Source organism: Pelobates fuscus, chromosome 4 (genome assembly GCF_036172605.1).
Source record: "Pelobates fuscus isolate aPelFus1 chromosome 4, aPelFus1.pri, whole genome shotgun sequence".
Lineage (NCBI taxonomy): Eukaryota > Metazoa > Chordata > Amphibia > Anura > Pelobatidae > Pelobates > Pelobates fuscus.
In genome coordinates this window covers 185282399-185296239 of record NC_086320.1, presented here as the reverse complement: position 1 = coordinate 185296239, position 13841 = coordinate 185282399, and the positions used below count along the sequence as shown (strand labels likewise).

Genomic DNA, 13841 nt, shown 5'->3' with positions numbered 1-13841 from the left:
ATTGTAGGCTAATATACAACAATACAACAGTACATGGAAAAATATTATTTTCTACTAAAATGGACAGAAAATACTACTGAATTGGACAAGAATAGTCTATGCGCATAAAGATCTGTTAAAGCAGCAGGTTTATTTACTATGATTTCACAAGTTTTTTTTTGTTTTTTTGTGAATCATGAACATGTGTTGTGCACAATATTTAGTAATATTATACTGTTGATTGAGCTATTAAAATAAAGGAGGTGGTAGGACCTGCCAGCCGACCGGGACAGTCGCATGTGGCTGGAGCTTCTAACAGACAACCTCTTTTAAGGCCTAATAATTGACTTATCACTAACAATTTTCACTCAAATCCCACTCATTCTCCCAAGGAATAATAGTGCTGGACCTGCTTTGGTCTGGATCTGCTGAATACAGTCCGTGCTAGATGTCTCTAAGGCCTGCTGACACACTGGCGGTGGAGGAGGAGGCCACTCCTCTGCACTAGTTTGATGACAGCCTGAATCTGAGTCCTGTTCCCATTTTCCCTCCTTTGGACTGGTGGGGGATATCCTGGTCCCCACTGGAGAGTTCTTGTGGCCTGCTCAATGAGGCATTTTACTTCTAAGCGACCAGGAGGACTGAGGTCCACCACTCAAGCTGGCCACCATGCCGGGGCCTACTACCCTGTAGGCCTCCCCACAGCCTACTTCCCTGCTGGACCCGCTCCTGCAAGCATTCAACAGCTTGTTCACATGATTTTGGGTGAAACTACAAAACCGCAAAACACCTTCTGTCCCTCGGTGCCAAGCCATGAACTTACAGGTCCCAACTGCTGACCTACGCAGAAAGATGTGGCCTCTCCCACCTGTCCCTCGCGTGGTATCGCAGAGGTGTAAATGTGGATTGAAGCCTTGGACTGCACACTAGGCCCGGTGGCCTGAACTCCAAGCCAGCTGCTACACAACTGGATCACGGACTGCCCATGGTGGTCCCCGTCGGAAATTTTCACGCGGAAGGAGGGCTCAGAATAAGCCTGAACCAGGGAGTCCACAAGTTACAGTGCCAGCAACCAGTTGGGACTGGTCTCCAGGGTACCTCTTGCCAGAGCATGCTGCAGCTTGGGCCTGGTGTGGTGACGCGCTCAAGATTGCTGAACTCCAGTTTATAAGTGGCTGTACCTCTCCCTTTAAGGGCATTGACTGAGCAGGTTATAGGCAATCTCAGTAGCGACACCAGCTTTGTTATTACCTTACTATTCTTTTTGTTATACTTTACCAATCTCCTCACATATAATGTGTGCTGTAGCTTAATTACGTACATCCAGTGGTATTTATAGCATGATAATTCAATTACATGTCTGTATCTATAACCCTGCACCGCAAAAATAAAGAATTATAAAAAAACAAATAAAGCACACATTTAGGGAAAATAACATAATATGAGAATGTACTTACTGGACAGAATTGTAACTGGAGAAAGAAATTAGTCCTCCAAATGCGAGAGAAAATGAGTAGAAAACCTGTGTGCCAGCATCTAGCCAGGTTACTGGATTTGCAAGTTCTGAAACCTGAAATTAATATCACAAGTTCAGAGGCTCAATTTTATATATATGTATAATAAAAAAATACAACCCCTAATATTTAAAGTTTTTTTTTTTTAAAGCTCAAACTTGTACATATTGATATTGAACTGATACCAATATGTTTAGAATATAGTAGCTGACAATGTGTTATGTATTTTTCCACAATGTGTATTTGAAATCCATATGCACAGTAAACTGTGTGAAAAGAGCAAACTTTAAAGCTAGAATGTGGATATTTATTTTGGTAAGAACAAAATTTACATGTATTTATTCACTAAAATCAGAATTAGAACCCAAACCCAGGCTAAAATTATTCATCAGGAAAAAATTACTTGTACTCATAATTTGGCTATTTTGATTAACATTTTGCCTCTTGACAGTTTTTACATGTTATGCATGCCAAAATCTGAGAACGAATTTATGAATGTGAGGGGCAGTTGAGAGAACAATAAAGATGCTGGGAAGATGAGGAAGAAGAGAATATAATTAAATAATTGCTTGAGCTTCCTGATGCTTCCAGCAAGAAACTCACTGTCAATGCTCACACTAAACAATAATGGTTTCATATGTCTCACATCTCGGTTACCAATCACAATATTCGCTTTATACATGAATATTATATCTTATATTCAGCTTGTTAATCGTGCTGTCTCCTCTAACAGTGTTTTAGCATTCATAATTTTAGCACAGTTTTGCAGAGTTCCCCTTAAGCTTAAATTTGGTTACAAGTATAGGCATTATGAAACCCTGTTCCATGAACACGTTTAAATCACATTAAGGATGGGAGTGGAGTAGATTTTGGCATTGGTGTTGTGGTTCTGTCAGCTGTGATTTCAACTCCACTGTGCTGACCTTAAATTTGAGTTTATTTTGGTCCTGAAACTGTTGATTCACAGACTTGTAGGCAATATGTTACTTCGATCACTAAATTCATAATATTATGTAGATAAACATATTTTCTTAATTAGAATATTGCATATATAAAGCACTTACTCGGGTGGCACAGGGGCATTAACACGAAATTATCAAGACATTCGCCTGGCTGTTAGGATGCCCTTAGCTGGCTTTTAGTAGTGTTTGGGCTTCTTGTGCCACTAGGTAGAGATCCCGTAAGGCCAACACTCCTCCTCATTCTCGGAGGGAATCACTCTATGTTCCAAATAATAGGTTGTGCCTCACAAACAATGCTTTCTTGGCAGTAGTAGTAGTTAAAGCCTCACCTATCACGGCCAATCTATCTTGAACCCAATAAATTTTATCAAGAGGCCATCACCCCTTCAGAACCCCTTCAGAACATTCAGTGGCCTACTTTTCTGACAGTGCAGCTCATGGGTAGTGACTCTCATAACCACTTGGCAACTAGGTGCCTCCCCAGGCACTCCTAACAAGGTTACTTATAATTGTGCTTATCTTTTGAGATTTGCACTTTTTGTGAAATTAAAGGACACAATCTTCACACAAAAATAACTTAAGCAAGCCAAATTGCTTTAGGGGTCTATATTTAATATAACATGTGTGCATTTTGGTTCAGACGAATTACGTTCTGGGAAATTATTTGGAAAAATGATCTGGACAAACCAAAATAGTGGGAAAAGGCAGCCTATTAATATGCTGCAATGCAGAAAATGGCTATGCAATTTTAAATATTTTTACAGTGGGAATATTGATTTGTCACAGGTATAACTAATTCTGTATTACAAAGGAAGATATTAAGTGAGAGAGCTCTTTATAATGATTGCTTGTTTTTTTTTTCTCATACACCCTGAGAAGAACAAACATTTCCCACACATCTAGTCTGTAGCAAAAATTGCCAATGTTCAGTGTGGTAAAAACCCAACACGTCTGCCTTAAACCAAAAGCAAATGCAGAGGTATCAGGTGTAATCACACCACAATACTTAGCCAGACAGGGCAAAACCACTACACTTAAAAGCATTTAACATTAAGTTACCTTCAACACTTTTTAGAATACTGTTAGAGATTTAGAAAAAATATTTAAATTTGAAATCACTTTCTGTATGTGATGGGATATGTAGGCACAATCCCACCAACTGCATGAGAGGTAGTCCATTTCCAATGCAGCACAGTCCAAAGTGAAAGTTGTCACAGGGCCCAATCTCAGAACTTCTCTGTTACCACCGTAGCATGTATTTTGGGATTAGCCGCTCAACTCTTCTCGACGTGTCTCATCTTAGAAGACTTCTTCAGGAACTTGGTGTCCCTTGTGATCTTCACAGTTTATATACGCTACCTAATGGCTGCCGCACATGCGCCAAACAATCTGGACGTAACTCCATATGTAATGGCGCTAAAGTGATGTTCGTGCGCATGCGCCTGCCATACTGGAATGCATAAAAACTTTATTGGTAGATTACAGTTACAAATTACAGAACAAGTGAAATATAAGTCGTTCAGGAGTTTTAAAACTAGCGTTACAATACAAAAACATTGCAATATTAATCAAGAATAAAAGGTATATAAATTAAATACCAATAAAATTAAAATTAAAATTAACTTTATGTGTTTTGCATGCATTCATCAATTTGTGAAAGGGTAAACGAAAATAGAAAACTAAAACAATTCATACATAATAAAACAAATTATTAATAAAATATTTTAGGGATATCCATAAATATTTCAATGTATCTCACACACGGTCCAACTATAAGACAATATAGGACACAAAAAACTTTTGGGGGGAGGGGAAAATGAATATTCATTAAACCATAACAAGTACTAGTCATACTTAATATATATCTTAAATAAAAAATGAAAACTATACATTATTATTCATGACAAGGAACATTAAATTAATAAATATAATACTTAAAAAAAAAATAAGAATAATAATAAAATTAGAGAATGCTTAAAAAAGTTTGAACAACTTTTAAAATTAAGCGATCACTATAGGGCCAGGAACACAATCATGTATTCCTGACCTTATAGGGTTAAAACCACCATCTAGCCCCCTGTGTCCCTCATGCCTCCATTCATTTAGTAAAAATCTTACTGTATTCAAGCCAGAAGCTGCTGGCTCTGACCTGTCTGCCTCAGAAAAAAACAAGCTGTTTGCTGACATCATCAGAAGTGGTAGCCTGATCCAATCACAGTGCTTCCCCATATGATTGGCGGAGGCAGATCACGGGTAGAGCCAGCATGATTCAAACACAGCCCTGGCCAATCAGCATCTCCTCATAGAGATGAATTGAATCAATGAATCTCTATGAGTAAAGTTTAGTGTCTGCATACAGAGGGAGGAGACACTGAATGTTTGGATGCATTTAAGGCAGCCATGACTCAGGAAGGATCTCTAACAGTCATCTAATGAGTAGCCAGTGAAGTCATCACTAGGCTGTAATGTAAACACTGCATTTTCTCTGATAAGACAGTATTTACAGCAAAAAGCCTGAAGGTAATGATTCTATTCACCAGAACAAATTCAATAAGCTGTAGTTGTTCTGGTGACTATAGTGTCCCTTTAATATCATGTTACCCAATCCTAATATACATAATCTATAGATGCAATGAAAACTATGAATAAAAATCCTAAAGAATAATATAACCCTATTAATCTTACATGTAAATCATTGATAAAAATCTGACTTGAAATGCATCAAGTGGAGGTGAGCGTTGGGTCCTTTTGACAACTTTCATTTTGGATTGTGCTGCATTGGAAACGGTTTGTGGGGTTGTGCCTATTTTAGGCATCTATGTGCTTTTGCACATTTTTTAAGTATAATGTGACACTTTTTAATGTGAGTGTGATTTATTTGTTTTCATTTTTTTTGTATTATATTGATATTTGTTTTTTTCTCTTTAATGAGGATATACTTTTCTCATTGGCAACTATACTAGCACTGTAATGATTGTGACTCCCTGTTTCTATTTTCTTTGGTTTCGGTATTTGTAATGGATTAGGGAGTGATCCTATTTCAGAGGCTGTCACACTGGTAAATGTATTAATAATAAAAATATTATTAAAGTATTAAAACTCTCTCTAAAATATTAAATACTTTAATTTCTATAAAGAAAAGTACTTTGTTATTACCGGGGGATTTCAATTGTGCAGCTAATCCTATTCAGATATTGGATAAATGTGTAGTAAACCGGTCAATCTCTTTAAATAAATGATGTATAAAATTTGACATATACAATACTTGGAGACTTTTCCATCCGCATGAGATATACTTTACATATAGATCAAGTGCGCAGGGTTCATCATCAAGACTTGACATGTGTTGTGGAGAAACACACCTAATCAAGCTGTTTAAAAATATTGAAATTAAAGATAATACTTGGTCAAATCATGACCTGTTAATTATCCAACTAACGGATCTAATAAGACAATCCCTGATTAAGTCAAAATAGAATATTGAATAATATACATTCTCCCTTTTGATGCACTTATTCAGAAATGTTCAATTCCCAGCTATGAGATTTTTAATTATTTGAGCATCAAAATGTTTTAAATAAGCATTTACTGATTTGGGGGAGAGGGGCGAGGAAGCTACTGGGGAAAAAATGTACCGCTTCAGAGTTAATTAGGTTTTTGTTGGAGGCAAAGACCCTATTTAGAATGATTGTAAATCAGAGTGTACTTTCATCCTTAAGAAAGTGTGAAATCAATATAAATTTTATGATTACAGAAAGACTTTAGAGTTTATTTTTACAATCTTTCTTCAGAATGAAAAAAACAGTTCACTGCTTGGTCCCTACATGATTAACCAAGATATCTTTGGCACATACAGTGATTTGTTAGAGAAGTCTGGAGAGGGAAAGATCTCTATTACATTTCTGATGGGGTTGCTCCTGAATTAAATATTTTTGGAAAAAGACTTATAAAATGATTCAGTCCATGGACAATTTAAACCAAAATTCCATGCCTTCCTAATTCCTCTTAATCACCCTTTAGTTATGGCTTATGTGATTTCAGGAACAGTTGGCATTTCTATTACTATATTTTTTATAGTACTATATGTTTTAAAAGGTATCTAAATAAACAAAAGCCGAGTAAAGTTCAGTAGCTTGCAATATTGTTATATCCAGTGAGGTGGACTCATATCAAGGGAGGGGAAACTTTACAGAGGAAATAAACTCATAAGAGTAGTCCAGAAATGAAATAACAAGCAGGTTCCCCTTTCCCTCCAGACTATTGTTTTGTCCCCTCTACCTATGGCTCATAATCCTCTAAACACTGTGAAATAGAGAGACTGATGGATAGTATGACAAACAAGTAGAAAGATAGATAGATAGATAGATAGATAGAAAAACACTTTGCCTCTCCATACTGTATGAGGAGGAAAGCTGTAGATGAGTACCAATTACGTTTTAATGCCAAGTAAAATAATAACATCAATATAAATCTTAATACAAATACCTGTTTATGAATTGTATAGCTTTGTTTACATGAACTTGAATTTATTTTGTTTAAAGTTGAAATAATGGATTACTTACATCTGGAGTGAACAAGTACTTAATTCCACTCACTGAACCTTTTAAAGTCAATCCTCTAATCAAGAAAATTGTGAGTACCAAATATGGTAGGGTTGATGTGACATAAACAGCCTGAAAGATATATATAAAAAATAAAGTTACAATCAAAATAATTTTAAGATAGATATTTTATATCATTATTAAAATATGGAAGTATTAATCAATGGTTAGCTCCTGCCCTCACAGCAGAAAGGACCTGAAACAGAACTCTGAAATTAATAAAATGTTTCTGCTATTCTTTGCAAGTAGTTATTTCTTTTAGAAGTTCAAGTAGTTACTTCTTTTAGCAGTTTTATTTTATACTCACCAGCAGTCCAAAATTTTATTTGCTGCTCACTAGGCCAATGTTTTTGAAGGCCAGCCAGGATGTAGCATCTTGTCCATGGAGGCCCAGCAAGCAGCACATATGCGAGAGTAACTCTGTATATACCTATTTTAGGGACCTTTAAGGCAGTGGTGTATCCTGGTTTTGTGCTGCCCTAGGCAGGACAAAACTCAGGCGCCCCCCCCTCCCTCTGCGCCACCCCCACCCAACCTTTCCCCCCGCCCCGCATTCTAAATACACACACATTCACTGACAGATACGCATACACTAGCTAACAGAAACACACACTCGCTAACAGAAACACACACACACTAACAGACACACTCACACTCAGTAACAGACAAACACTCACTAACAGACACACACTAACATACACACACTCACTCACTAGCAGACACAAACTAGCACACACACACATTCACTAACATACACACACACTCACAGGCAAACACACACTAACAGACACACACACACTAACAGCCACACACAGTCAGACACACACACACACTAACAGACACACACACACTAACAGACACACACACTAACAGACACAGACACACACACTAACAGACACACACACACACACTAACAGACACAGACAGAAACACTAACAGACACACACTAACAGACACAAACACTAACAGACACACACACTGACACACACACTAACAGACACAAACACTAACAGACACACTAACAGACACACACACACTAACAGACACACACACACACACACACTAACAGACACAAACACTAACAGACACACACACTGACACACACACGCTAACAGACACAGAGACACACTCACCCACCCACATTAACACATTTTTTTAAAAAAAAAAATTTAACACCTTTTTTTAAATTTTTTTAACACATTTTTTATTTATTTTTAACACTTTTTTAAATTTATTTTTCACACATTTTTTTTATTTATTTTTCACACATTTTTTTAAATTTATTTTTCACACATTTTTTTTTAAATTTATTTTCCACACATTTTTTTTATTTAACACCTCCCCCCCCCTCCTTACCTTTGGGAATGCTGGGGAGGGGGGGTTTCTCTTCCTCCCTGGTGGTCCAGTGGCTGCTGGGTGATCGGGCGGCACTGCCTGGCGGGCGGGCGGCCGGCGAGGGAGCACTTCCCCTGAGCTGTCTGTTCAGCTCCCTCGCGCGCCTCAGAGTGAGGCTGGGAGCCTCCCAGCCTCACTCTGCGGCTGGCGAGGGAGCTGAACAGACAGCTCAGGGGAAGTGCTCCCTCGCCGGCCGCCCGACCGCCCGCCCGCCCACCAGGCAGTGCCGCCCGATCGCCCAGCAGCCCGCCGGCATGTCTGTTAGCCGCAAGGCTAACAAGACATTTGCCTTGGGCATTTGGGGGCGGCTTTTTTGCCGCCCCCTGGAAAATGCCGCCCAAGGCAAATGCCTTGTTTGCCTCGCGGCTAATACGCCCCTGCTTTAAGGACCAAGCTTCAGTTAGCTTGATTTGTGTTAAAGGAACAAGGCAATTTTGGCAATTTTGCTATGTGCGTATTCAGCCTCAATTTCCATCTTCTACATTGATTGAACCCACACATGTTATATACCATTTTTAAAAGACAAAAAAAGGGCTTTCATTTAATGTGACATATACATGCAAATTCTCATTTATCTTTGGTTATAATAATGTGTTCATCATTAGTGCAGCTTGCAAACATTGATTCAAAATAAATGCATTCATTTGTCGTGATTTTTAGAGTACATCATGTCTGGGATTTCCACTTATATTGTTAGTTATAGGTCACAAAATACATGGAATTAAATATAATATTAATGTGGAATGATTTTGGAATTGGAATGTTTAATGGTCATCAAAGAAAACAAAAAAGCACAGAAAAGACATATTTATATAAAGTAGACATCACAGGATATTTACCTGAGGGTATTTTGACACTTCTTATGCAGCCATTTAACTGTCAATCTCTGTTAAATATTGTCCAAAGATAGTTTTTTTTAACTACACACATATAAGGTTTTTGTTAATGCGTATATTCCTGATGTGTGTTACTCCTGTACAAAATATCATATTGTGTTCGACTACATGTTCTGCAATGTATCCCAATGTACCCCAATGTATGTATTTGACTACTATCATATGAAGCTACAGTGCCATATAAGCTATATATTTACAGTTAGAAATTTGATAGATTGATTTGATGAGCATATGTCTCATTTTGGGGCATTATAGCAGGTTGACTGTTCAAACTAACTGTACTGGTGCCTCCGTAATTAGGTACACAGTACAGTTGCAGTGGCATGATATGCACTCCTGAGTTTAGCCTTTTTTACTTTTTTAAAAAAAAAGCAAAACAGTCACATCTTAACATATAATTTAACAGTGCTATGATTTGTTTATTGTTGGTTAGAAATGTGTGATGTAACATGGCGGGTTTTAACTTGCCAGAATGACGTGGTCTGTGAGGCTACCAGGAGAGAGACATAGAAGGTGGGCATGTGCCCCCAGCTTGTGGTATGCTTGGGTTATCTGTGTGTCAGCAGGGAAGGGCCTTGCTATATGACGTTTGGTGATTCTGTAACTTATGTATCTTAGTGGTGGCTACAAATTAGCAAGCCTGTAGTGGCGTTTGATCTGGTTTGGCTAAAGTGCCATGGCCCTAGTAAAGCCCCGGCTATAAGGGGATATACTGTCTCTCGCTTCTGTTACCCCTAACCAATAGGGTGTGGGGGGGGGTGTTTAAAGGGGCTAGCATGTGGCCAGACCCCCAATGAACAGAGCAGCATTTTAGGCCTCAGTAGGTAGGCCACAGCTTTCCATTTAGACCCAGGAAGACAGTGGCTGATGCGAGTGTCTTAGCAACCCTAGCCAACATAAAATGAAAACAATAACAACAAATCTTAAATGATAAACATATGAAGCAGCTCATGGCTACTCGAAGTAGTATTCCCTTGCTTCCTAGTCAGGTTCCCATTCTCATTGTTGGTTGTAAACGTGAGACGAAGGATACCACGGTGGTCGGATCCCAACGGTGAGTATCGTTTTGGCCTCCTGTCTCCCTGTCAGGAACAGGTAGTCCCAGTGCCCTAAACAGTACTGGTGCATCCTCAGTAGAAGATAGGCTATGTACAGTTCCATTATGTTCCACCACAAGGAACTTGGCGTTGCCCTACGGTATGAGATACCGGCTGTTCTCAGCTGACTTGTGATGGAGAAGAGCGATTATCTCCACTGCAGGCTGGGGAAGAATGTCAGTTATGTGCCATCAAACAGATCTTGGTCCACAGGGCTGTTAGTAAAGCTTTCTTGTCATGTGCGAGGGAGCAACAGGCTAGCACAACTCTAACGGCTGATGTAGGACCTCTAGGGGATTTTGGTAGACGGAATACCCCATTAGTCATGAACTTTTTGACCTGTGTCAGTGGTAAGAGTCAGGTCACCATGCGTCTCAAGTAGTGTGGCAGCTCTTCCATAGTTACGGTCTCAGGTACACCACATATTTTTAAATTGTTGCGTGGTGGGGGGGGGGGGGACTTTCAAATCTGACTATGGATTTGATTATTTATGTTATTTGTTATAATACTTAAATTGGTCCCTATTCCCCACGACTCTACCCCGTAAAAGGGATAATAAACTTTTCATTGACTTAGCCGATTCCAGCGCAGAAGTCCCTTGGTGCTGTGCCATGTGCGGTGCCTTCGCCAGCCGATGGGGCTGACCTTATCTTCTTGCGCAGCGAGTGTTGTGCATACTTTAGGCCTTCCCTGTTGGATAGCATTGAATAAATGCTTTTTATGTGGTTTAGCTTGATTCTGAAAGTTATCATGCAAATAATGAGAATCGACAGCGTTGTTTCACAGAGCCAAACACTGTGAAACTGCTGTAAGAGCCTCTGGTGACTGTCTACCAGGGCAGTCTTAGCACAGCAATGTAAACATTGCAGCTTCTCTAAAACTACAGAGATTTACATTGCAGGGCTAAAGGAGACATGAACACTGCACCCAGACCACTTCAATGAGATGGGCCTATAGTGTCCCTTTAATACCAAAGCAGTGTAACCTTTCAGCTGTGCCATGTTTCAACACTTCTAGTAAATCATGTGGGATGTATAAAACTGTCAATCACATTTTTTTTTTTTTTTTAAATTGAACCACTAAGAAACAAGTTAACATATATGGATATTACCTTTCCAGTTGTTTCAATGCCTCTTATGGTACACACATATAAAACACCCCATGCACAGGCTAAGCAAAGCACAAGCCACCACTGGAGACTTCCAGAATCATTTATTGATGTAGAAATATTTAGAGTTTCTCTGTACCAAAAATAATCAACAGGAGAGCTTCTCACACACTCTGTAACATACTCTGAAATTAAAAGAAATATATATATATTTATATGTTAGATTATAATCACAGTAAAAAGAAGAGTTATAGCTTTTAAAACATACTAAATTATATTCAGTTTTTTTTGTGTCCCAGTACCTTTTTATAAGATGTGCTGCCTGCATTGTAATATTTAACTAAAATGTATTGACTAGGGGGCGGGGCCTGACAGCCAAGAAGGCCGGCCGCACATTCTAAGAGCTCCTACAGCTCCGGGCATAATTGAGCTACTAACGAACAAACTAAAAGAGATAGCAGCACAAGGCGACCGGGAAAAGATGCACCATAACCCGATGCACAAACGGGTGCCTGTCCGGCACCGGTGCTCCACGGAAAAACCCACACCGGCCATGCAGCCTACACCGGAGCAGGACCCGGTGCCCGGGGGAGGCGGACGATCCCCCGGCACGGGAAGCGCCCACAAGCGAGAACCCTCTACAGCCCTGCTGCCCCCCCCCCCCTCTGGACCGGCGGGGGATATCCCGGTCCTCGCAGGGGACGATTACCCCCACACCACTGCTTGAACAAACGCCTACCACCAAGCGAAACCGACGGGGCCGAACTAAGATGGCGGTACAGGCACAGCCTGTGACTCGGCATACACTTGCTGTGCCACCCAGGCATACCCTGGAGTTTTTCGAACGGCTGTGCACCCACCTTTGGACCAAGCACAATGACTGCAGATGGTTCTATAAGCTGGCGGGAAGAGCAGTAGCAGCGTGGATCCGCCCGACTACCCGGCGCCACCTGCAGGGAAATCCCCCTCGTAAAAGCAGAAAGGCCTCCAGACGGAAACAAAATCGAAACTCAATACGGCGGAAAACAGGGCCGGGTACCTCGGACGCCACAGCTCAAGACCCCAAGCCCCAGAGGTGGGCCAAACAGCACACACGACTTGCCTGTCATCAAGCGGCCCCAGCGACTCTTGATGGACAGGGAGCAGCCCCTTAGGTGGAAAATCACAAATCACACAGCGATGCCGCCCAGGATACAGCGAGGTTGTTTGCAGGCGGGTGGAACCTACAGAAATCCCATCCACGACCCACCGGAGATGGAACCCTGATGGGGCATCTACCCTGCCACACAAGACAAGCCACCAAAATGGGCATTGGGTAACGCAATCCCAACCGGTGCACCCAGAGGCTCACGGCCTAGGACTCTCACAGAAACTTTTACTCCACTGAGGAAACAACTGGGACTTTTCAACACGAGGCACAAGCTGAAGCTGCCACTGCAGAACCTCACAAGAACAATGCTTTACATAACTGGGTGATGCTTTAAATGTTTAATTTGCATTGTGATACATGGTAGTAGTATGCATAGGTCTCTAATGCTTTCAGGGAGGTGCAGGCCAGAAGGGGCTAACGCAGTGCTTTTTCCTATGTTTTGGAACACCCCTAACTAGCATGATAGCTATTTAATGAGAGGTTAACAACTACTACTCACACCACGCTGATTCAGCTCTCCTATTACCATCAGCATATGACTGATAGTCCCTTTAGCTCAAATTAACCCCCAGTGGTTCATAACCTAGCCAAACGTGTTTACCCTTAAACGAAGTTACCTAGCATGTCTCCTAAGTTTACTCATGTTACTCCTACTACTTTTATGTCTCACCAAGGTTATTTCTTTTTATATATCTTGTATCTGAGACAAATGTTAGCTAGCGCCTGTTCAGCCTTCAGAATTAATGCTCAAATGTAACCCATAGCGAAGTATATGCTAGACAGAATTTGTGCAAGTTTGCTCAGAGAATCCTCATATCAACGTAACTGCGTGTATAACCAGTTCATATTACTCAGGGAAAGCTTATGTCTAATCTACTTTAACTTGTTCTTTTTTGTCAAAAAATATATAGTGCAAAGTATTTCCATGCCACGCAAATGTAACACTATGTATGATGATGATTTGTCTGCTGACGCTGTCGTGGCGTAGCACACTTGGCTGTAACGACCCGCACTGCAAAAATAAAGAATTAAAAAAAAAAAATGCATTGACTAATACTACGTCTCATTTTCTTTTCTAACGAAATGCAACTAGTAACATATATGCAATGCCAATTCTTATTCAAATATATACATCTGCA

The 13841-nt window shown here is 40.1% G+C and overlaps 1 protein-coding gene across 1 annotated transcript in view; it reads right to left on the bottom strand.

Moving 5' to 3' along the window:
- The window catches only part of SLC6A19 (solute carrier family 6 member 19), a 271016-nt gene that overhangs the window by 152550 nt on the left and 104625 nt on the right, over positions 1 to 13841 (bottom strand). The window contains exons 4-6 of the mRNA XM_063451834.1: positions 11556 to 11737; positions 7018 to 7128; positions 1437 to 1549 (exon numbers count right to left, since the gene is read on the bottom strand). Coding sequence (XP_063307904.1) covers positions 1437 to 1549; positions 7018 to 7128; positions 11556 to 11737 — 406 coding nt within the window. The remainder of the gene's footprint in view (positions 1 to 1436; positions 1550 to 7017; positions 7129 to 11555; positions 11738 to 13841) is intronic.